Source organism: Nannobrachium achirus (genome assembly GCF_963921795.1).
Source record: "Nannobrachium achirus genome assembly, chromosome: 19".
NCBI lineage: Eukaryota > Metazoa > Chordata > Actinopteri > Myctophiformes > Myctophidae > Nannobrachium > Nannobrachium achirus.
The window spans coordinates 13,962,498-13,989,069 of NC_137826.1; the positions used below are offsets into that span (position 1 = coordinate 13,962,498).

General features: G+C 42.5%; 1 protein-coding gene across 1 annotated transcript in view; it reads right to left on the minus strand.

Moving 5' to 3' along the window:
* Positions 1-13,111: 13,111 nt before the first annotated feature.
* Positions 13,112-26,572, minus strand: part of LOC308304624 (CXADR-like membrane protein) — a gene marked incomplete at both ends in the record, with an annotated part of 62,107 nt that continues 48,646 nt past the window's right edge. The window contains 4 exons of the mRNA XM_080749248.1: positions 13,112-13,291; positions 13,906-14,128; positions 20,609-20,750; positions 24,863-24,985. Coding sequence (XP_080605374.1) covers positions 13,112-13,291; positions 13,906-14,128; positions 20,609-20,750; positions 24,863-24,985 — 668 coding nt within the window. The remainder of the gene's footprint in view (positions 13,292-13,905; positions 14,129-20,608; positions 20,751-24,862; positions 24,986-26,572) is intronic.

Sequence of the window (26,572 nt, forward strand, 5' to 3'; positions counted from 1 at the left end):
CCCTAGTATGTACTGTTTTATTTACTGTGGTTTAAACCTATAGTAAAGTTGTACAGGATAGGTTTGTAGTGTTTTCTATTGAATACAAGAATGTGAGCTCTAAAACACGATCGTCCCCGGGTCAAAAACAGCGACCGCTATGCCTCAACCTAACCTTGTTCCTAAACTTATCAGCAGTAAAACTATGCCTAAACCTAACCTTGTTCCTAAACTTATCAGCAGTAAAACTATGCCTAAACCTAACCTTGTTCCTAAACTTATCAGCAGTAAAATTATGCCTAAGCCTAACCTTAGTCCTAAACGTAACTTCATTAAAACTATGCCTAGTCCTAACCTTATTCCTAAACGTAACTTCATTAAAACTATGCCTAAACCTAACCTAACGAACGAAGAATACAAAAACACTGGGGGCAAGCGGTCTGCTGAAAAAATGGGGCTGTGTATTTTGGGTTGAGCATTCCGGTTACCCTTAAATGACAATTATTATCAGGGCCTGAGCACTGCACAGTAGTACGAAGCCCTATTGTAATTGTGACCGTAGTGTGCAGTTAACTTTGAAAACCGGCACATCTTACACGTCTGTATCTTGTCCGTGTGTGTGTGTGTGTGTGTGTGTGTGTGTGTGTGTGTGTGTGTGTGTGTGTGTGTGTGTGTGTGTGTGTGTGTGTGTGTGTGTGTGTGTGTGTTAGTGTTATTTATTCAGCATTTGAGCCACGGACCACCATTTGATAAGATGTAACCTCCCAGACCCCCCAAAATAAGAGTTAAAGATCTATAAGGGTCCATTTGGTTACCAACTCTCCATCATTTAGTTGGAACCCCCTCAAGGACCACTGGTTGAAACCCACTGTCTTAAATTATGTACAGCAGAGGGGTTATAATTTATAACACAATTAAATAAATAAGGAGACACGGGAAGAACATGCAAACTCCACACAGAAAGGCCCTATCGCCAACCCCACCAAGGGTGTGGGCGCTGATGATGCAGGGGAGAGAAAACGCCCCCAGCTCCCACCCTGTCCCCCGGCGGGAATCGAACCCAGGACATTCTAGCTGTGAGGCAACAGCGATACTGACTACACCACCGTGCCCCTCAAATTATTGTTGATTCCGTTGACTAAAACTACGACGAAAAATCTTATGATATTTAGTCGACTAAAACTAAAACTTCTCAGTTGACTTTACTTAAATATGACAAAAACAATGAAATATTATTCAAAAGACTAAAAGAGAAAACACATTGCGATGCTCTGTGCTGATGTCACTTCCTCTCTCCTCCTTCTAGACCTCCCACTCCACCCTGCGTGTGAAGAGGAGCAAGAGAGGAGCTCCAGTCTCGTCCAGGAGGAAGCTCAACCTCCACAAATTAAAGAGAAACACGAGGAGCTTCTTCAAAGAGCCGAGGGGGCTGATGGGTCAAAGTTGACATTACTAGCAGTGAGAAGTGAAGATGATGATGATGAAAACAGAGAGCCTGAGCCTGTAGCCAGCACCTCAAATGAACACATGAAAACACAAGCTGATGTAGAGCACTGTGGAACATCACCACCAACTACTGACGGCCAGCTCCTCTCTTCACACTGTTCTGACTCTGACACTGAAGACGGTGACGAGAGGGAGGAGACCAGGGAAGGTCAGTCAGTTGTCAGAGCACTGAGATCACACAAGACACGTGTGGAAGGACAAAGATCCTCTTTCAGTAACAAGCTGTCCCAGGATCTGAACTCATCAAAACAAACTCACTCCACGAGGAGTCACACAGAGAAGAAAAGGTTTAGTTGTACAGAGTGTGGCAAAGGTTTTAGACAAAAAGGTCATCTGAAGCAACACACAATGATTCATACAGGGGAAAAGGCCTTTACATGTGCAGTTTGTAGCAAAAGCTTTAATCGTAAGGAGAGTTTAAAGGCACACGTGGTGACTCATACAGGCCATACGTGTACAGTTTGTGGTAAAGGCTTTGGTCTAATGTGTAATTTGAAACAACACATGGTGACTCATACGGAGGAAAAACCCCATAGGTGTAGAGTTTGTGGTAAAGGCTTTGGTCAAATGATCACTTTGCAACGACACATGATGTCTCATACAGGTGAAAAACCATTAACGTGTACAGTTTGTGGTAAAGGCTTTCGTCTAATGTGTAATTTGAAACAACACATGATGACTCATACAGGGGAAAAAACGTTTAGTTGTACAGAGTGTGGTGAAAGGTTTAGACGAAAGTGTACCTTGAAGAAACACACAATGATTCATACAGGGGAAAAGGCCTTTACATGTACAGTTTGTAGCAAAAGCTTTAATCGTAAGGAGAGTTTAAAGGTACACATGGTGTCTCATACAGGTGAAAAACCCCTTATGTGTACAGTTTGCGGTAAAGGCTTTGGTCTAATGTGTAATTTGAAACAACACATGGTGACTCATACAGGGGAAAAACCCCATAGGTGTAGAGTTTGTGGTAAAGGCTTTGGTCTAATGGGTAATTTGAAACATCACATGATGACTCATAGAGGGGAAAAACCATTAACTTGTACAGTTTGTGGTAAAGGCTTTGGTCAAATGGGTAATTTGAAACATCACATGATGACTCATACAGGTGAAAAACCCCATACGTGTACAGTTTGTGGTAAAGGCTTTGGTCTAATGGGTAATTTGAAACATCACATGATGACTCATAGAGGGGAAAAACCATTAAGTTGTACAGTTTGTGGTAAAGGTTTTCGTGACATGTATAATGTGAAACGACACATGATGACTCATACAGGGGAAAAATAAAACTTAATGTGTACAGTTTGTGGTAAAGGATTTCGTATCAGGTGTCTGGTGAAACAACACATGAGGACATGTGAAGAGGGGAGAATGTTAGTTTATGGTGCAGCGGAAAAACCCTTTTGCGTGTACAGTTTGTGGTAAAGGCTTTCTTAGCCTGGGTCATGTGAAACAGCAATTGAGGACTCGTAAAGGGTGAACAAACGTTAGTTTATGGTTTAAGTTTGTTCAAAGTTCAAGCTCTATCGTGTTTATTCAGTAACAGGGGTTTATTCAGTAACAGGGGTCTCCCTGAGAAGTTTTCAGGTGGGACACCAATTTCATCAGGAACCCGTTATTTTTGCTTTATTTAGGGACCCGTTATTTAGCTTCAATTGCTTTTTATTTGTTTTATCTGCTTCAATTTGATTGTACTACAGTTCCGAATGTGTTTGGGTTTTGAAAGAAGCAAATAAACATATGCTTTGTAACCTAATGTGAATATGTGATCTGCTCTAGTAGTCCTGCATTAAGTGTTGACAAATTAAGTGTTGTAAAAGTGCCTAAGTATTGGCATCAAAATATACTCAAAGTGTGAAACGTGTCCCATTTCAGAATGTATAGCAATATTTATATAAATTTAAATAGCCGATCTACAGTCACTTTTAAGACACTTTGTGAGCTTGTTGGTTATTTTAAAATTATTTAAGTATATTATAGGTCTTAAGTGGTAATATCAAAAGTATTGAAAATCCCTCACAATTGTACTCAAATTACAGTACTGTCAGAACATGTAATTAGTTACTGTCCACCACTGATTTAAATAGTCATTCATATGAACTTTAGTAATAATCCCTACTCATATTGAGTATGGATGTCACAGTGTGAGAGTTGAATGAGGATATATCACAGTTAAAAATATATATATATTATTAGGTAATATACTACATGAAACTATGGTGGATAAAAGTATTTTCACTTTGAAAATGCCTCATGAAAAGGGAGTTGGGGAAAATGTGCCTTTATATGCTGTTATTCACTGCCTTTTAAAATCAGACATGACCGAAGGTTCAGGGCCTGAACCTTCAGGGTCTTGTCCCTGTCCTCACTTGGTGTTTGATTTGTCAGTCGTTAGTAAAATGAGGATTCACTTTTAATGTGAAATTATAGACGTTTGAAATCGATACAGTATCCCAGTAAACCCTATATACTTTGTTGACCGGTGTCCCCCAGGGCTCTGCTCTAGGTCCACAAGTATTTCCACCTGTACCAAATTGCTTCACCACAATTAGCCCATGAACAACAAAATGTTGTTGTTGGATAAAGGGGGTACTTGGATTGAAAAATCAGGGAAAGGGGGGTTTCTAAAGTACTCAAGCCAAAACAGAAATTGAGAAACACTGGACTAGAGAGTAGACTCTGTTACAGAGTATTTCTACATTGGTGGTATTGGTACTTTTTACTTAGGTAAAAAAAAAATACAATTGGAGTACTTCTTCCGTCACTGCATGGCCATGAGTAATGTGAGCCTCTCTCCTGTGTGGTACAGTATGCAAACACTTCCATTGATCTATTGATCACATGGAGCCTGAGAGAGGGAGGAAGCCGGCGAGGGAAGAATTATAGGGAAGGAAACCTGGGCAAACAACAGCTCCAGATGAAGGCTCAATTGATTTAATTATTAATCCTCAGCGGTTAGTGCGAGTCAGCAGCAGGCACATTCGTGTGTGTGTGTGTGTGTGTGTGTGTGTGTGTGTGTGTGTGTGTGTGTGTGTGTGTGTGTGTGTGTGTGTGTGTGTGTGTGTTTCTATACTGCCTACATACTGTAGCACAGGTTTTCAACCTGTGGGTCAGGACCCCCAAGGGAGTCCCCAAATTATTTTTGGGGGGTCCCCTGATGATCAACTTAATGTGCAACGTTGTTTTCTCACTCAACAGTAAACAAACCAACATAAAGTTTAAGTGTATAGAGGGTATCTGCACATTTCTAAAGTGACAATTGAAGGAGTTTTTAATACCTCTAAAATGGCAAATTAAACATTGGCCAATTTTCAAATATTAGAGGCAGAAATTGTTAAATTAGCCTAAAGGTTGAGGACCACTTATTTTACAACATAGAGTATATTTAAAAGGTTTTGAATAGTTATGGTGTTTATTTTGACATTAGTGTAAACTTTTTATAATGCATTCTTATTTAAATGGGTACACTATACAGCCTATGACTGATGGAGTAAGTGGCAAGTGGAGTAATGTGAGCTCATTCGGGGAGTTTGAAGACAATGGGCCCTATCATGCACTGTAGATGTAGATCAGCTATTTTCTTTTTTTTTTAAACGTTTGTTTTAAATAAAAAAATAGAAGACGGTTTGAAGAGTTTACATTAGACACAAGGCATCTCACAAGATAGGGCCCCAAGTTTGCATCATTATGTATTATAGCTATATATAGGTCATCTGTGTTGCAGGGATAGTATCCCTATCTGAAAATTGCTTCACAATTCTTATTTTTAATGAAATAAAACATTGCCTGGTGGTTTGAGTATGAGCGCACTAGAGGGCAGTGGTTAGCTTGCTGAATTCCGCAACAGATTAATCCTCATTGCAGTAGCCCAGGGGTCTTCAATGTTTTTCAGGCCAATAAGGACCCCATAGCTAAAGATGAAGCATGTTAAATGTTTATGATTATTGCCGATCTACAACCTATAACAATATTATATTGAATTCTCATTTTATTTTATGTTTTAATGTCAGGATTTTAAATAGGACTAGTTACTGTTTGAATGTGGAGACACTTGCCTTAGGCCTATACAGTATACTGTATATACTAAAGCCTAATTTATACTTTGTCATATGACAGTGGTACGCACAGAAAATTGCCGATCTACAAGCTCCTGAATCATCCCACCATGTTTGGAGCTTGCAGATCAGCTATGTTTTGACGTATGGCATGAAATTAGGTGTGAAACAGACGACTTTCCGCAGCTTTTAAACATACATGTTTCGTTGGTTGCAAAGTCTGAAGAGAAAACAGCCTGGGGAGCCTTTTCTCCCCACTGGGGTTTCTTTCCTTGAGATTCGATGTTTCTTGTTGGTTTCTTTCAAGTTCACCCAGAGTGTGAAAAAAGGAATGTGTTTACTGGCATTCCATTTAGCAGATGCAGCAGATCAGTATTAGAGTTACAGACCATAGAGAACAGTGGCGTCAGTTCAGCAAAAGCTAGGGTATGGCAAAGATGGGAGTCCTCATGGAAAAGAGGCATTACATTTTGTATAACACGGTTCTATTGTGAAAAAAAAATAAAAAAAATACTTTTGTCAGTTTTTTTACACAGGTTTCTACGGTTTCTTGGGCTGGATATGGCAGTCTGGAATGGTTTTTCAAGTGCAGCTAAACTTAGCATGTTAGTAAACGTGCCACAATTAACAATAATGCATTGCACCAGTGCAGCTGACCTGCGGAACCTGGGAATATACCATCTTGTCAAGATGGGGAGAATACAAGTGTGGAGAATATCATTATAATACCTTGTTATAGTGACCATTTTGTTAAATTTTGCATTTGTTGTTATGTTACTGTAATTTAACATCATACTAACCAGCGCAGATAGACAAAGAGACATTCATGGATTTATATTTAAAAGTAACTTTTATTTCCCCCCCTGGACCCAGGGTATGGCAGCTGCATACCCCTGCCATACCCAATTGACGCCCCTGATAGAGAAGTGGCGCATGCAGTGTTTTGCCCGTGGGATTAAGCTGAACAAGAATAAAATTCATTCACAGACACTACACTTCGTAGTCAAACTCATCACGTTTTCAATTCACTGGAAAGGGCTTTTTAGAAACCATTTCTGAAGTGCATGTCCCTACCGCTACACAACAGTTTCAACCTTTTAATGCCTTGAGCTTTTCCATAGGCCTACTGCTCTATCATCTCACCTACTAGTAGACAAAATGTGTACTGTATGTCCATTTAATTGGTTTTTAATGTAAGTTTTTATTCTTCACTCATGTACAGAATTAACTACTTTCAGGCTGGCATCCATTTCAATTATTACTGGAAAAAAAAACAGATGAAACATCTCGAAGAGAAACAGTAAAGACATTCGATCACTGCGATAATTTCATCAAACTTTTTTATTAAAAAACAGCAGTTTTTTAGATACTATACAAATATACATGTTTCACTCGAGGGGTGAAATATATACACGGCTTTTTTGGTGTAGCCTGAATCAAAATAATAGCATGGCATTGATATGATTTGCACAAGTGAGAGACAATTCTAAAGTCCCTTGTTTTATGCCTAATTTATTCTCCATTGTATGACTGTGTCGCCGTGTTCTGGGCACAACACGGTGTCTTACAACAAAGTATAAATTAGCCTTTAGCACTGCATCTTTCCCACACTGTGCACACAGTGGCCTAATAGGACATCTACACAAGCACTATGCAGGTTACAAGAGAGTACAAAGTACTTACAGTATTACCGAGTGCATTACAACATACAAATTCAGAATCAAATGAGGAACCGAAAAAATATAAATCTTTATGAATTTACAGTTTGAATTGTATTAACCGTTACATTTTATCTACAGTAGGCTATTATCATCTCTATTTTTATATAATCATTGAGGCAAAAAAAAGAAAAGGTAAAAGAAAAACTTTGTCCTCAAGTTAAGTATCTGTGACATGCATATAACCGTTATTCCCCTGCTTTCGCAGAGAATTTAACCTTTAATTTCTCTTGTACACATCGTCCATGGTGTCTCATACAGTATAGTGTTTCTTCATTGAGTAGTGTCTTTAAATGTCTGTTTCATAGACAGGACACACTATCGAGGATAAAAAGTTTTCCTTATGACACGGCCATGTGTTTTTAAGGTTATTTCCTATATAATTTTTGACACCAAAGACATTCCAGTGAAAAGTACAGGAACTATGATTCCATCTATCTACCATTCGAGCATGGTTAAACAAGTCAGGCAATAAAGAAAGGGTGTATAGGCTTACTTGAAAATTCAACAGAGCCCCCTGGATAAAAAAGGGAAATCAATCATGCTGTGTATCCCTACCGCATGAAATAGCTGTAAGCTGAATTCAATCATCTCCCTGGCCCTGCTGTATTGGTTTTTTTGGGCATTGTTATGGGAAATCCAAAGGAGGGTTGCATAAATTGACCATATTCACGTGGCAGCCATTTTTGCTCTTACATCATACTCGGTGAAGGTGAACACTCTTGCTAGATTTTGTGAGAGAAATAAGCAGCCATTTCTATGAAAACAATCCCAAAAGAAGCACTTTAAACCTACCCACTTTAAAACTACTATTTGAAAAGGCAAAGTCAAATATTACGAATATATTTGAAAAATAATTTCAGATGGGGGGTCTTCTGAGTAATACATTAATTTGGCTGTCCTTGACATGCAAACGTTGGAAACAAACAAACAATACAAAAAATAATTATACTTTGAGAACAATTCCAAAGAAACAGCAAACTACCAATATTTTAAGAAACAGCAAACTACCAATATTTTTACAAGCAATTTTACAAAAAAGAAAAAAAAAAACAATCCCAAAGTCGCTTATGATAAGCAAACATGGCAACACTGAAGGTGAGATTTCCCATCCTCCCCAAGTATGACGTAGGCAAAAGGGTCACAATGTGATGTGAATATAGTCAATGACCTCTCCCTCACGTTCACCTCATGTTCACCTATACTCTCCACTCCTCCATCTGCAGTGTGAGTGTGGAAGGAGGACCGGGTTAAAAGCGGTGGTGGGCAAGCAACAAACATTCAACACACCCTGAGGGAGGCTCTTTCAACCGGACACTGAGACTGAATGATGCCCTCATCATGGCTCAAGCGATAATTGCAATATTTCGCCGTTCTGCTAAACTAGGAGTTTAAATGAATATCTGCTGCATAAACATTTTCCGCGCCCCCTGTTGCGTCCATGCGTGTTGGATCGATATTATCTGGTTGCGATGGAAATCCAACATTGTCTCGCTGTAGAAGCATCAATCGCAGAGCGCCACGTCTCTCTTAGCAGAGAAGTGTGTTTTTAGCTGGTGTATTTAGTCAAGCCATTTGCTCGATAAACTGGGTCATCTTGAAGAAAAGAAAAAAAAAAGTCAATGCATCTGTAAAGTCTTTGGCTTGGATGCAAACACAAGGAGGATTCCTCGAACTGAGAATGCGCGTCAGCCCCAGTCCCCACCCTTCTTTTCTTCCTTGTACCATGCACGGGATATAGAGCACACAGCTTTGAAAGGGAGAGAGAGAGAGAGAGGTTGGTGTTGGGGAGACAGTCGTACGGGACAAGTTGAATGAAAGAAGGAGAGATAAGCCGCGGCCTACTTCTCTTCTTTTATGCAACTTGAAATGAAAAGTCGTGTGACTAAAGAATGAGAAATGGGGGGGGAAGGATCATGGTTTTGTCCTCTCTGGCCAGGCGGATAGACAAGGCTTTAAGGACAGGGTGTCTGAGTGAGCTATGACTGGTATGCACAAGGTCAGATAAAGTGGTGCTCTCCTCCTCCTCCTCACACTGACATCAGCTCTGGATTCATTTGTCATGTCATGTTACCTCACAAAGAGCCAGTCGGAAATCCTTGCCGGGTCATGCAGTGTTTCGTATAGAGTAGGGCATTCACCAAATATTCGAATATTCGAATATCAAAGTCACGATTCGACGTTGTTCACCAAAGTCGAATATTCGTTTTATTTTTCTCTCTCTTTAAAAAAGATATCGTTTATAAAGCTTGGCTAGATAGGAAGTCATAAGAATGAGTTGTCAATGCCCCTGGTGGATGAATTTGTTAATGCTCTATACCAGGGGTTCTCAAACCTTTTTAGGCTGTGACCCCCAAAATAAACATATTTGAACGTTGCGAGGCGTTGTGAGCATGTAGATCGGCTATTTTCACAATGTTCGCCTCTTGCTTACTTAATATTTGACAGTTTGGCCAGTTTGGCCAGTCCTGTATATATATCCAATATTCGACTATTCGAATACTTTGAGGTCGAGTAATTCGAATACTAAAAATCACTATTCGTGAATGCCCTAGTATAGAGATGTGTACGCTTAGTTCACCGAAATAATACTCTGTCTCGGATGAAAGCAGCTCGCGTATATTGATGACCCAAGGCACTCTTTAGTCTTTAGGATCATTATTATTTCTCAAAATATTTCTACTCAGAGTGCAGTTTAGTATGTGATATTTCTATATATAAATGTTTGAGCTATATAAAAGACTCATAACTTTTTTTTTTTTTTAACTGTGCAGGGTTTAACATATTGATTTGAAAACAATCTGAAATAGCATCACATTCTTCTATCGTCACTCTCGGGCAGAAACCTTGTATCTCCAAGTTTCAAATGTGTACGTTTTGTCACCAAGTAAAGCCCTGCTTCATCATACAAGGCTGTCGCACAAAAGTAGTGAAAACGGCTGATCTATAAGCACACAACGCGCGTTGTGTGCTTGTAGATCTGCTATTTTCACTAGTTTAGTTCATTTTTAAAATTATAAATACAAAACTAATGGTCTTGGACATGCAAGGTTTCCACTCGACAACGACGCTATGATATAGCCTACACACACACACACACAAAAACAACTAAAATCTGTAAACCATCATAATGTGGCACTTTCACATTAGGGCCTTTGCTGTGCCCTTCTCACAATCCTCAGACAATTTTGGTATGCTAACTGGGTTTGTCTGTGCAGTATGTAAGTACCTGTATCTATGTGTGTCTCCACAAAAGTAGACCTAATTAATGACTTCACGAAACTGAAACTGTACAAAGCAGGCAATGTCAAAGTGAAACTCGAGAAGAGAATGAACGTTGTATCGTAGTCAGTGTTGTATTGGTCCGGTCGCGCGTGTATAGACGCCGTCGCGTATCTTTTTGGAGCAGTGTCGCGCCTCTGCATCGATGTAAAACAACCTTTAAGTTCATACCTTGACAACGTTTACAAATGCTGTAGTGTCACACCAGGGTGACTTAACAAAGGAACGAGCCTGTATGCATATCAATAGACCATTGTCTGACCTGTTAACTACTATTGTGTAGGTGTTAAGCGACATACGTGTGACGTTATTAAAATTGCGTCCCCCCGAACACTGAATCACCAATACAACACTGATCGTAGTTGATAAGCTATGCATTTCAAAAAAGAAAAAGAAACTTCCAGCGATTCTCTCAGTGACACCAACATTGTACTTGTGAAGCATTTTTACTATAGGTGATTTATAAATATTACTATTTCTATTTGGTCAAAGGAGATGTACCGAGTAGACTGTCACCACACTAATCGACATTCCCACAAGCTGCCAGTTTGTCAGTGTGGGGATGACGCTATCCCGATCTTTCGTATAGTGAAAGTCACCAACGAACACTACAATTTGTGTGACTTCATTCACAAACTGCACACTCAGTATAACAGGGAGGTCATGCCGTCTTGCTTTCCTATTTGCTGTACTGAGCTTAAATGGCTGCATTCAGTATGGACCCATCTAACATCTCCTGACTACAACGTTATGTGCTAGATACATTGAAAGTGGGGGGAAAGTGTGGTATTTTGAAGTCAGGACATGGGAGGCAGCGTCAAAAGAAAGTCCCTGCCATCAACATCCACGTTGCCTCCATTTGACAGATCAGATGTTGGTGTACTTTATATTATTAAAGTAATATCTTTATACAATCAGAGCCACACATCCCTTTCACAACAGTATATTATTTTTGTCTGTTATTTAAAGCTGCAATCCGTAAAGATTTATACCCGGGATTCCAACCCAGGTCTCCCGCGTGAGCACCAAGATTTCTACTGCTGAGCGAAATCGTTTTGCCCGTTTGAGGCAGGGGAGTTATTATGATTTGATCTTCAGGCGATATCTCTTGTCACCCAGCATGTGCCTACCTGAACACATGATTATATTCTAGGGAGTAGGGAAACCACCCCCCACCTGCCACAGTTGTGTTAGTTGGGACCTAAAGTTTACTATGAAAACCGGCACATCTTGTCCACGTATCCGTGTATCTCTGACGGCACGCCTGCCACTGTGGTTCCCTTGACACATCACTGTGACATCACAGGTGATATCACAGGTGACATCACCTATGTAAAAGTCCATGTATGGGTATTCCCCAGAATCCCTTTTATGCCCATATATGAAGTGCCCTGATGTCATCGATATACAACATATACAGATGGCCAAAACATGGCCCATATCTGTGTGGCTGGTTCAGATAGGGATCTCCATGTATGGGCATAAAAGGGATGTATGTTGTGATGTCATGGGAACCACTCTAACAGAATCCCTTTTTTTTGCCCATATATGGAGATCCCTGATGTCATCAATATTAAGCCCATATCTATATCTCATATGGGAATGCCCATATATGGAGGAAGACAGCCCATATACAGTATGTGTGGCTGGTTCAGACAGGGATCTCCATGTATGGGCATAAAAGGGATGTAGGCCTACCATATACAGTAGCTTACATGGATCTCCATATATGGGTACCAGGGGTCTCCATATATGGGTAACTTGTCCGATATACATCTCTGGCCAGATGGCCAAGAATTGGCGCGACCTCGCCCTAAATGTCGCTCTGAGGCTTCTTACTGGTTATATTGTATTAACATACTCTACCATACAGATTGGTTATACTAATGTTGTATTCGCTAGAAGAGGTTATGGATCGCAGCTTTAAATCGGTCCGCAGACTACCCGCGAGAAATGGCGGAAGAGGAGACGTCCCGAAGGTTATGGTTGGCCGCGCGGTGCGAATGAGCGTGATGTGTGCTGTTTGATATCATCTTTGTTAGTTACGTGACCTGCGGTGACCTCTTCAGCTGTAGCACGGCTGAACAGCTCTGAGCGGATCTGCAGAGACTAAAAGTCTGCACAATGTCTTCCATATGTTGTTTATCAGTCCGCTTCCCGCCCCGCCCTCGTGCCGATGCTTGCACGAAACCCCCACCCTCTCTCTCTCTACCCACAAAAAAAAGAAAAAATCCATGTGTTGCTTAAATTTACAAATATTTAATTTCTTGTATTGAGATTCTTCTTCGTTTCATCTAAAGCCGCTCGTTTGACTTTGTTGCGAGGTTGTAGCTCCGGAAGGAAGCGCGCGAGTCACAGAAGGGGAGACGCCGGAGGATGCTGTTCTGGACCGTGAGGGGTGGGACGGCTGCGGGTGGCATGGCTGGATGTGAACCGGTGTGTAACTCGTGGGTGGGGTCGGTCAGTCTTTTTACTCTTTTGGTTGTGTTTGAAGCTTTTGTCCGCGTCCTGAGGCTTGCCTATCAGCGTTGCTGCTCCGTCCGTCTGGCTGGATCTCAGTCGCCCTCTCCCTCACACAGTTTGGAAGGCCTTGGTCTGCGCCGGGATCATGACGGGCGTGGCCCCCATGCGGGCCAGGTTGGCCGGGCTGAGCTTGGGCGGCGGGCTGGGCTTCACGGAGTTGGAGGTAGACGTGGAGCTGGAGGTGGGTGGCGTGCTGGAGGACTCGGCGGGGGTCTTGAGAGGAGGCCCCTGGGGGGTGTAGGCCTGTCACAATTAGTACATAATAATGGTCATAATCGCAAATTATTCAACATCGCAATCATTTTTTTTGCATAATCGTCATAGTCGTCAACATTTGAAAAAAGACATCTACAAGCTTAACAATACGCTTGAAACCTTTTTTGGGGAAAAATAAAATCATTCAGTCAGTAATTTCTTTGTGTACCTATTTAAAGGAGTAGTTAACCCTAAATCAATATCAATTTACACAGTTTTAGACGCATTCCTGAGTCAATAATTTGATCAGTCAGTAATTGATAGAAATTAAGTAATTGTAGATCTGCCATTTTCAAATACATGTTATTCATTGGAAAACCTGCATGTGAAATGGGACATTCTGCATAATGAGTACGTTCTACTATTGATAGGTATTGCAGCATTGATACTTTTACATAAGTAAAGCATTTGAGTAGCTACTTTTTCCACCACTGTTCATTAGAAAGGAACGTCTCCCTACTGCGAACTGGATCCCATCGTTCATTTCAAAGAGCCGTTCAAAAGACTCGATTCATTTGCGAACATCCCACCTCTAGTGATAATAAAATTGTCAACTAAAATGTTTGTAACGGTGCCAGCAGCCCTACCTGGGGGGTGTAGGCGGGTGGGGCCTGAGGGAAGGTGGAGCGGTAGCAGTTCTCTTTGAGCGCCGCCACGGCGGGCACGCAGGGCCGCTGGCCGCCGCGGCCCGGCACGGCGTGGTGCATCATGGACTGGGTGGACGAGTCGCCCGAGCGAGAGCTGCCCGAGCGGGAGGACGACAGCGAGTTGGGCTTTACCAGCTTAGCCTTGGGAGCCTCTGCATCCTCCCTGAAAAAATACATTTAGTTTTTTTACATCTTTATTGAGTTGAGAACACTCTACTTTTCAGTAGAAATAGTACTAGAAACACTATGTTCCAGAAGCATGGGTGCTTTAAGGACAACTGAAAACCATGAAAGATTGCGGTACATCTTGGGAATGGGGTTATTGTGTCTAAAAAGACATATTTAGCCACTTGCATGCAAATCGAAATAGTTAAAATCACTAAAATGATAGAAAGAAGTAAATGAAAACATTTTAACGCTCATCTTTTCTTTTCTCTAATGACCATCTAAAATATGAACCCTTGTTGTAAAAAACCAAAGTTGTCCTTTAAAGTTAGGGTAAGTGATTTCATTTAATTCAAATAATAACAAAATGGGTCCATGTTCTGATAGAACTAATTACTATAGAGTGTTTGGTCCATATTTGGACTTCAGCCTCATCTCCTGTGAGGAGAAAAAAGCAGTTTCAAAAACTGTTGGGTGACAAGTCTTCCTCCAATCAGGATAGAGTGGGGCCTTCCTCCAATCATGGTCGAGTGAGGGAGGGCCTAACACGCACCAAGGCCTGCTTGATCATCATCATCACTTGATCATGATTGGAGGATGGCCCCCGCCTGTCACCTACATGAAAACTGAAACTGAAATTTAAGTGAAATCACTTACCCTACCTTTAAGTCAGTGTTTCTCAAATGGGGTTAGTAAGTTCCTCTCTGAGTACTTTGAGGTTCTATTTCTCAGGCATCCGCCAAGAAAAACAAGTTACATGTAACAGCTGGCGTGCTGCATTATTTTCTGATCTGACCTGATTGAGTTTTGAATATTGAAGCCAAACTGGGGGGCTTAAGACAGAAACATAAAAAATGCATCAGTATCAGGAAGAATGTTTTGTGCAGGTTGAGGGTAGCCTCGTACCCGCCCTCTTCCGGAAACCATTTCATTTGTTTCCTGGAGAACGGAAGTTGGTCGTTTACTAGGCTAGGTTGAGGGCGCTACTCAGCTGAAAACATACTGGAACAGGGGGTACACTGGTAAATAAAGTTTGAGAACAGACGAACCTATGTCTCATTGCCCAATAAACGATAATCACAACCTCCAACTTGATATGTTCGACGCGTGTTGACACGTAAACAGGACCGGAAGGTCTCGTCTGCGACCCAGACCCCTTTCCTTTGCTCTGTTACCCTGTTCCATTATTGATACCCGGTCCTTCTCCCAGGAGCCTGCATAATTCATCCTGATGCTTGCACAAGTAGCTACTGGTACGCGTACACCCGCTGCTGCAGCCGGGGCATCCAAAAAAAGAGCTGATGTTCCAGCCAGCATATTAGGCATAATTTAGATGAGATGGTGCAAGGGGAACAGGGCTCAGGAAGTTAAACACGCTGTTGGATTCCTGTAGGTTTTCTGGGCACTTTGTTTTGGAGGACGGCGGCGGGGGGACGGCGGCGGGGGGTCTGCGGCGTGCATTATGTGCAATGACGGTGCAGAAATGGCTCCAGGAAGGAGTCCAAGGATTTGATGTTTAATCGTCGCAAGCACACCCTCACATTGTGAACATGTAGATCGGCTATTTTCAGGCATACAATAGTTGTACAATGATGTAGCCTATTAGTATAGGCTGTTAAAGGACAACTCCGCCCTAAATCGCTTCTAGGCTCATATTCCTACTTATATTGATCCCAAATTACTGTCCATGGGGTCTATTAGACAGAAATGCCCCTGTTGTCCAGTTTCCCCAGCAGAACCCAGCAGCTCTGGGTGGAGCCTATAAGCCTATCGCTTTTACACTATTTGTTGTGGTCAAAAATGTTTTTATTTTTCGTGTTACTAGTTGTCATTACAAACACAGCCATGCATCCAAACAAGCCACCACAATCTCATAAATAATGTTTTGGGGTGAGCATTTGGCACAACTGAAAATCACTTTTGACCGCAACAAACAGTGTAAAAGTGATAGGGCTTACTGGTTCCACTCTATGCTGTGAGGGCTGCTGGGTTCTGCTGGGGAAACTGGACTACAGGGGCATTTCTGCCCCATGGACAGTCATTTTGGATCAATATAAGTAGGAAATGGAGCCTAGAAGTGATTTAGGGCGGAGTTGTCCTTTAAGCCTGTCATGTCCATTGGACATAACAGTCTTAACCCTTTTAGTGCCTATCCCGAACTAATTCGGGATATTCGGGATCAAAAACAATTTTTTATTTGCTATTTTACTTACCCCGAGCTGCTTGGAGCAACGTGGGTGGTCCCGGCTCGCCCAGCGCTCACCAACGAGAGACGCTAGATGCTCCGATGATTTATTCCATTGAAAATGGTTTAAAATAAAGTTTAGACCCCCCCCCCAATGTTCACCAAATGTTCATTGTAGGCGGCGCGACGTATTCCAGGGTGCCTATCCCGAACATGTCCGGGATATTTAATAAAATGAATTATTTTATCGGAGGCCTCAACGAAGCCCCGGTCTAGACGTCCATCCTTGGCCGGGACTTAGACTCGGCCATCCACGGGCCGTATTCGCGCTAACGGCCGAATCGCGCCGCCCACTCCAATAATAAATCACATCTTTAGACAGGATTTTCTCCGGATTGTGTCCCCAGACCCAAAGAGAAAGTTTTTTGCGGCTGAAATAGCTTTAGATCGGGCTTCTAAATGGGTTAGCATTTTGGCTACGTGTCAGCTAGCTTCCTCCTCTGGACACCCATAGGATTGACCGGAGTGAAAACACAGGCCAGTTGGGAGAGGGTCGACGAAAGCTATAAAGAAGGTCAATGGAGAAATTTCTGGCACTCTAGCACCCCTTGTGGCCGGATGGCACTGTATGAGTTAACAGGGACATGGTAGAGAAAGTTTCCAAGTGGCCCCATTTTCAGTTCCTTTTTTTGTATCTTAACTCATACAGTGCCCCGGGCCACAAGTGGCCGCTAGAGTGCCAGAAATATCTCTATAGGCATTCGCTCTAGCTTCCGTCGACACTGCCCCAAGTGCCTTGGGATTTCACTCCAGCCACTGTTATGTATGACGAGAGGAGGAAGTTAGCTTACACTTAGCCATTCACTGCTAACCCCTTTAGAAGCCCGATCTAAAGCTATTTCACTCGCAAAAAAACGTTCTCTTTGGTCTGGGAACACAATTCAGAGAAAATCCTCTCTAAAGATGTGACTTATTATTGGAGTGGGCGGCGCGATGCGGCCGTTTGCGCGAATACGGCCCGTGGATGGCCGAGTGTCGGCCCCGGGCATGGATGGAAATTTAGACCGGGGCTTCGTTGAGGCCTCCGATTAAATAATTCATTTTATTAAATATCCCGGACTAGTTCGGGATAGGCACCCTGGAATACGTCGCGCCGCCGACAGTATAGATTGAGGTTTTTTTGGGGGGCTCTAAACTTTATTTTAAACCATTTTCAATGGAATAAATCGTCGGACCATCTAGCGTCTCTCGTTGGTAAGCGCTGGACGAGCCAGGACCACCCACGTTGTCCCAAGCAGCTCAGGGTAAGTAAAATAGCAAATAAAATATTGGATTGGATTGAAAATATCCCGAACTTGTTCGGGATAGGCACAAATAGGGTTAACATTAGACTGTGTTTTCTTGCAAGTCTGAGTAAAAGTTGGATGATGACTTATATGGACCGTTTTAGGCTAACAATAACAACAAGCAGACGTTACGATGTTTATGTAAAGTCAATGGCTCTTACTCTGAATGCCTGTTCCCTTTCCTGGACGTTGTAAACCAAGCCTGGCCGGTCGGCTGGATCTAACTACACAGTGAAATCATCAGAGTTAATTGAACACTGAGGATTTTTACTGTGTGGCCGTAACGCTGAGTTATCAGTGTGGGATCATTTCAATCTCTAGACAACATTTACACAATGTGACCGGGTATGAGAGAGAGAGAGAGAGAGAGAGAGAGAGAGAGAGAGTGTGTTCGGACGAAGCTTGGCGGCCGTAGCTGAATGGGTAGAGAGGTTGCCTGGGAAACAGAAGGTCCTCCCTGTTCGCGTCCGGGGCCCCGGCTATGTGTCGTATAGTATCCCAGACAGAGCAGGACGCTTAACCCAGAACTACTCCCTGGGAGTGCCCCCGACGCTGCCCACTGCTCCTGATATACTTTATACCAGTGATACACAAACTCCGGCCCGCGGGCCACTTCCGGGCTTGCAGCGCAATTTTAACTGGCCCACAGGCTTAATTAATGTCCTCAAAGTCACACATCCAATAGACCCGTTTCTTGTTTACAAACATTGAGACTAAATGCACAGGTGACTGTATCATGTAATCAATTCCCACCAATCCCCAAACCTGTTGTTTCAGGGAGCGCTGGTTTCATTGGCTAATTTTGGTACCGACCTGCGCGCGCATCTAGTTCTTATCAGTGTAACGTGGACCAGAAATGCGTCTATAAGCAGATCGGACCTTGTTCCGGAGATAATGGCCAAAACCTCTTGAAAGCGGCCATTGAAATTGCAGATTAATTTCTTTTCTTTTCTTTTTTCTTTTTACCAGTGGCTCTATCCGACTAATTAGCATACCCAAAACGTAATTGTAGGCCTAATGTAAATCAAATGAAAGAGAGATGTAGGCCTACTGTAACTCTACAACAACTGCATCATTAGCCATTTGGTGGCTAAACAGTCTGTGTAATCTATTTTGTAGATTTCTTTTATTTGATTTTCCTTAGCCATAACTATCTACAGTATTTTCTAATAAACTAAGTTTATTTCCTGTAAAAAGCCATTTGTGTTGAATGTGGGTCAAGTCATAAATAACATTAACAGGCAGACAGATATCAACCCAGACAAATAGCAGACAAATGTACATTATTGTTTTAGTGTTTGTGTGGAATATACTAATTGCACAGAATTAAAAAATCACACCCGTGTGAACTGAGCGGTGGTCGTGGGGGGGGAGGGGTGCCTGTGTGTGTGGGGTGGGTGTGTGTGTGTGTGTGTGTGTGTGTGTGTGTGTGTCTGGCCTGGCCTGAACAACAGCGCCCCTCCCTTAACATGTGTGGTCAAAAAAGGTACTTCAGGCTACATACAGACACGCACACACACACACACGCACGCATACACACACGGCCACGTATAGGAGACGGTGTAACCGCTCAAAAGAGAGAAGATTTAGCAATTTACTTTGATTACAAGTTGTGTCATTGACAGAATATAAATGGAATTCCAAGCCATAAAATAATGCACATTGCACTAGTCTTAAAGGGGAAGACCACCCATTTTCATATGAACTATTGAACTATGTCATTAATATACCTTAGAGGAGTTGTGTGGAAACTGGAGGATTGATTTGGGGGTTTGTATTGTAAAGTACAACGTTGTGATGGCATCACGTTGTCACATCACGTTGTTTTTTATTTCCACACAACTCCTCTAAGGTATATATTAATGACATAGTTCAATATTGAAAATGGGTGGTCTTCCCCATTAAGTTATGTGGAAATAAAGCAAATAAAAGAGAGAAGTTATCAAGTAATGTCATTTTATCAACTGGCCCGTGGCCCCTTGACATTTTTCTAATGTGTCCCACAGGTTCAGAAGTTTGAGTATCCCTGCTTCATAATGTAGGATGGGTTCAATGCAGAGGAGGACGCGTTTCACTGTCTATCGCGGTTCTCGGGCACAAACCTCTTATCTCCATATTTTAACTTTTATTTTGTGTAAATTAGTTGATCATACTGCAGCGTCGCACAAAAGCATCAAAAGTAGTATATCCGCAAGCATTCGCGCCGCATTTCAAGCGTGTGGATCCACTACTTTTGCTATTGAACAGGGACGTGCTGGGCCCCTGATTCAGCCCGGGAAAAAGAGTTGTAGAGGCCCTCATTGCGCGCTACAGAGAGAGATCTCAAATATTTGCCATTTCAGATCATGACAAGTGACAAGCCAGTGGGCCAATTACATGAGTTATATTTCGTCGTTGTCGGGTGGAAACCTTGTATGTCCAAAACCGTTTGTTTTGTATTTATCATTTTAAAAATGATTTAAACTAGTGAAAACAGCCGATCTACAAGCACACAACGCCTCGCGGTGCGAGGCGTTGTGTGCTTGTAGATCTGCTGTTTTCACTACTTTTGTGGAACGGCCTTGTATGATGAAGCAGGGCTTTGCTTTACTAAAATGTACAAATTTGAAACTACATAAAAAGAAGATACAAGGTTTCTGCCCGACAGTGACGATGTACTTTGTTGGCCGCCCAGCCCCCAAAATGGAACAAAGGCTGACATTTTATTTGTATTTTTTTCCTAATGGCCGGCCTGGAATGAACCGGCCGTTAGGGAGTTGTCCCGCTTTTCCCAATGGCCAGCACGTCCCTGCTATTGAATTTGAATCCGGAGAAGTCACAGTTTTGGACATACCGGTATGAGGTTTCCACCCGACAGAGATGATTATGCAAACATACGCACAAATCAACCAAAAAAAAAACGCAAAGAGGTGCGGACCAAATGATCATGCCGTCTTGAACGCTGTACCTGATCTCATTGGGAGTCTCCTCTTCGTCGTATTTCTTCATCTCCTTCTTGCGGAACACCAGCCAGATGATGAGGATGAGGAGGAGCACGCCGAAGGACACGCCCACCACCGCACCGGCCACCACACCCATGCCTCGCACATCTGCACGGGTCAACACACACACGTGCACACAAGCGCACGCACGCACACACAGAAGTCGGGGTCAGTGCAGATGATAAAGCCATAAGAAGAATGTGTCATAAGACAGGCCAAGTACTTTAAGTCGACTTTTAATCACGTTTTGTAACTTTCAGTGTGGTTCAAATCTAAATATTCATGTTGCAATTAAACTCAAATCGCAAACAGACTGGTCAGATGTGGATGCATCACAGCTGACCATAAGGTTTCAAATTGCTGCATGGATGTGCTGCTGTCAAGTAGCCTAAACTTGGACTGAGCCAGTGGTTGTCAAATGGTGTACCGACATTGCTGTCCAATGTTTTTATCAGTACTTTGTGTGCAGTCATTTCCTAATACAGAAGCAAATTCTATGCACTAAAAAAAACTGTTCTTATTTGGGGCATGTCATGATGTCATCAAAGGTAACATTTTCAATTATTATTTGTTTTATTGTAACCCCCCTCCCACACACACACACACACACACACACACACACACACACACACACACACACACACACACACACACACACACACACACACACACACACACACACACACACGCACGCACACACACACACACACCTCAACATTCTAACACTGAGAAAATAGCAGATACAAATGATATACAAGCTAACATTTGCTTGTGAGCTTGTTCGCGAGGAACATCATTTATATAGCGTGTGCCTTGAGACTTTGACTTGCCCACAAGTTGTCCATCAAGCTTCCATTATGACACATCATCTATTTATAGCTTTGTTCTTTTCTCTTTCGGGAGCAATACCGCTTCGCGGAGGCACGGCAATATGACTGCAGTTTATGAGTGATGTCATCCGTAGCCTATGGGGAAGGAACAAACTGTGTGTGTCCAATAAAGAGTCTCAGTTAGAGGCCATAATAATTGTGGGTCTCCTGCAGGCTGTTAGTAGATGGAAGGTGTGCAGGAGCAGGGGTGTCACACCAAATTCTCATGGGCCCTGGGTACAAGGATTCACTGTGGGGCCCCTGTGCTTTAACTATTGAAAAATAGCAGATATACAAGCTCACAGCGCGGCACCGAGTGCCGCGCTGCGAGCTTGTAGATCTGCTATTTTTTGAAAAATCATGAAAATCTTTGAATATTTCCAATCCTTCTAAGGTTTTATTTTTTTTAAAAACCTATGTTTCTATGTCAGTGCATGGAGCTCAAACCTTTTCATGTGCAGGACCCCCAAAATGTGTATGTATTTGGCCACGGACCCCCATCTCAAAATATCTAGTTCCAGGGACCCCCCAGAAGCAATATTTGAGTTACAAACGTTCGCTTAAAAAATACATATATTCAAAGATTTGCACACATTTTCACGACTTTTCAAAAATAGCAGATCTACAAGCTTGCAGCGCGGCACTCGGTGCCGCGCTGTGAGCTTGTATATCTGCTATTTTTCAATAGCTAAAGTTTAAAATAATTAAGGCCCCTCTAACACCTTGGGCCCTAGTAACTCAGTCCCACTTTCCTACCCCTTGTGACGCCCCTGTGCAGGAGGAACTCCTGTAGAGCTTTACTAATAGACAAAAGAAGAACCCAGTGAACCACATGAACCCTATAGAGTCCCTATTTTGGGAAAGAGCTGCTATTTTCTGCCAAGAGATCTGGAGTAGAGCAGTGGTTCTCAAACTTTTCGGAACAATCTGACAATACCTTTTGTGTCAGGGAAACCCACATACTTTCAAAAATATTCACAAATGTCCACATAAAAAGAAGACGCAGATCTAAAAGCCAGGCAGGTACACACATAGACATCAAAGGGGGATTGAGCCCCTGCCCTTTTATCCTTGTGTAAAAAGTGCCCTCTCCAGACCATGAATGCAGTTTTTACTATGGCGAAAGAAATGCAAATGCCCTCTTTCCATGCCATACCTGAAGGCAGCATTCAAGAGAATTGCCTTGTCCAAACTCTCCTGAACTTCAATGCAGCATCTTATGTTGAAAGAATTGCCCTCTCTGTGGAGACATCCATGACGTTACACCACATCTCCAGCATTGACTTGATTATGCTTAGTTCAATGTGGTATCAAGCACCGAAAATAGCCGACCTCCGAGCTTGGAAGTCTGCTATTTTCGATATCTCCACCAAAAAGCCCTTTTAGAGATTTCAGCCTCTGCCTCTCTAACATTCTCTGCACGTCCCTGCTAAAAGCTCTCGAAGCTTGCAGATCGTCCATTTTTAAAAAGACAATGTATAAAGATTTAAAATTGGTTTTGGAACGCCGTCAAGGACCCCTGGGGGTCCCCAGACCCCAGTTTGAGAACCACTGGTGTAGAGGGAAAATAATAAAGGATGAGCGGCCTAGGACAGAGCTCTGATGCAAGCATTCATTTCAGTGGCCCTTTCTCATGATGTGTAACCATATACCGGTATCATGTCTTTGTGCAGGCTGCACTCCCAGAGCTTTTCACAGAAAGGCGCTGGTGTTGTCAATCACTGGAGCTCCTTTTCCAAAAAGCCCTGCGGCGAGCTTCATCAAAAAAGTGCCAGGAGCGCTTTTTTGATGAAGCGCTGGGATGAGGCTCCCCATACAGCGCCGTGCCAGCTCTATGCTGTGCTGCCAAGAGGACAACGCTACACGGACACGCTGCCTTAGACATGAGAGTGGATGAGAGATGCACACGGTAGAGAAAAGAACTGCCCTAGTAGGCAGGGGCGTCACACCAAATTCTGGGCCCTGGGTACAATGATTCACTGCGGGCCCCCCATGAATGTTAACTATTGAAAAATAGCAGATATACAAGCTCACAGCGCGGCACCGAGCTTGTATATCTGCTATTTTTGAAAAATTGTGAAAATGTGTGCAAGAAACCTATGTCAAGGACCCCCAAGATGATATGTATTTGGCCACGGACCCCGTTATCAAAATATTTAGTTCCAGGGACTCACAGAAGCAAAATTTGAGTTAGAAATGTTCGCTTAAAAAATACATATATTCAAAGATTTTCACACATTTTCACAACTTTTCAAAAATAGCTGTGAGCTTGTATATCTGCTATTTTTCAATAGCTAAAGTTACTAGGGCCCCTCCACCTTGGGCCCCGGTAACTCAGTCCCACTTTCCTACCCCTTGTGACGCCCCTGCTAGTAGGAAATGGATAAAACACTGCAGGAGCACATCTCATACATTTAGCTTATTCTCATAGAAACTATTCTCCTAATGCCTCCTGCTCGCACCCATAAACGCCTTCCCTTTGACCGCATTCCGTTCTGTCTAAACATCCTTTTTTTCTGTGACAATAATGATGCTGTATACTCTCACTGTATTTCACTTTACATCAGGGTTCTTCAACGTTTTCAGGCCAGGGACCCTTTAGTTGAGAGAGAGATGAAGCAGGGACCCCCACAACCCTTTTCATAGATTCCATATACCGTAGTTTCATTGTTTGACCGCACTATCATCAGTCTAGTTTGGATTCATGTCAATGTGTGTTTTCAGATATTTAACCACTTGAACTTAATACATTTGACCTTTCACTCTGTACTAGTCTGCTCTTTCCCCCCTCTACACCAAACCTCTTTGCCGAAAATAGCCGATCTACAAGCTCACAGTGTAGATCTGCTATTTTTGGCAAGTGGTTAATATAAAAAAAGGAGAAAAAAGGTTTCTATCACACAAAGATTTGGAGGACCCCCTGTAGTAACTCTGAGGACCCCCCTGTGTGTGTGTACATTATGTACAGTGGTCCAGGTGCATAGGGTTAGTCACGTTTTTGTTTTGTTTTGCTCTATAGGTAAATGGAATATATGGCACTCCTTTCCAAGTACCAGTATGATGCTTCCTTGCAGAACCCTTTTATGAATCTTTTGTATACTTAACTGTATTATCATTGCTATTAGTACCTAGCGCTGCATCTATTGGTTGCTACCCCGTAGCTGAATCTCCTCTTTTCTGTATCCTCTTTTCTTACTGCATTTCTTTCTTACTGCACTGTATTGCCTTTGGTCACTGAGGTTGAAGGACTGTCTCTGTCTGTCTGTCTGTGATTGTGTCACCGTGTGAAAGTAAACTCAGAAAAGTCTTCACATTCAGGTGTAATGGACCGTGGAAAGCCGAGTCACTCACAGTGCATCTTGACCTCCACCGTGCAGCTCTCCTCTCCCACGTCGTTGCTGGCTGTGCATTTATAGACTCCTGCGCTCTCCTTGGTCAAGTTCTTCAATGTCACAATCTCTGGGTTCTTCAAATCTGATTATGCAGGAAAGGAAGACATAGCACACAATGCACATCACATACTGTGTATCACATTGCATTCCAGGGACGTGCTGGCCATTGGGAAAAGCGGGACAACTCCCGAACGGCCGGTTCATTCCCGGCCGGCCATTAGGCCGGCCATTAGGACAAAATTAAAAATAAAATGTCGGCCTTTGATCAATTTTTTTTTTTAAGTTTCAAATGTGTAATTTTTTTTTTCCCGCAAAGCAAAGCCCTGCCCATCATACAAGACCGTTGCACAAAAGTAGTGAAAACAGCAGATCTACAAGCACACAACGCCTCGCACCGCGAGGCGTTGTGTGCTTGTAGATCGGCTGTTTTCACTAGTTTAAATAATTTTTTAATGATAAATACAAAACAAACGGTTTTGGACATACAAGGTTTCCACCCGACGACGACGAAATATAACTCATGTAATTGGCCCACTGGGTTGTCACTTGTCATGATCTGAAATGGCAAATCTTTGAGTAGCAGCAGCGCTATAGAAAGAGATCTCTGTCTATAGCACGCAATGAGGGCCTCTACAACTCTTTTTCCCGGGCTGAATCAGGGGCCCAGCACGTCCTTGTTGCATTCACAATGCGCTTCTCGCTCCGACCAAATAACTTGTGCTCCGTATAATCCTCTGCATCAGGCTGCAGACCGGTCCTTGCAGGCCAATTAGTGTATAGAGGCGATTTAGTTTTTGCATTCCGTACATCCTGTACATGCTGTAATCTCCCAGATTCATTTTAGCGTGTCAAAATTCTCTTCATTAGGAAAATAATTGACAAGTATCCCCCTGTTCTGGGGGGGAACATTTGCATTTTCAGCAGAGATTTTGTGAAGAGGGAAAAAGAGTGGACCGCACAGAGCCAACTCGGATACTCAGGGTTTAAGGTTTTAATTGTCTGCTAAACTAGACCTATTGTTTACTTTATTGTACTCTATTGAAGCTCTGAGGGCATTGTGATACCATTCAAACCGTTTTTTTTCGTACACAAATGTACAGTAAAGTTGTTACCAACTAAAGCCTTTAATGATTTCTGTTAATATTAGAATACTTCTAAGAGTCATCATCACCGAACACTGACCGGTTATTATGCCCGCAACATAAACTGAAAACAAATTAAAGCAGTCCATCAAGTACAAACATGGGACTAACAAAAGGCAGCAACACCATTGTTACATCGTCTCTTGTCGGGTGGAAACCTCATATGTCCACGATTCAAATTCAATAACAGTAAAAGTAGCAGATCTGCAAGCTCGAAACGTGCCGCAAGGCGACACGATTTGAGCTTGCAGATCTGCTACTTTTGATCAAGTAGGACATTAATTTATGATGGAAAAAAAGTTAAAATATGTAGATACTGTAAGAGGTTTCTGCCCGACAGCAATGATATCTAGTGTCGTGTGTGTGTGTGTGTGTGTGTGTGTGTGTGTGTGTGTGTGTGTGTGTGTGTGTGTGTGTGTGTGTGTGTGTGTGTGTGTGTGTGTGTGTGTGTGCGCACGCGCGTGCTACAGTTAATACTGTAGATCAGTAGTTAGCTCAAGACTGTTTGGGAAACACAGTTGTAAATC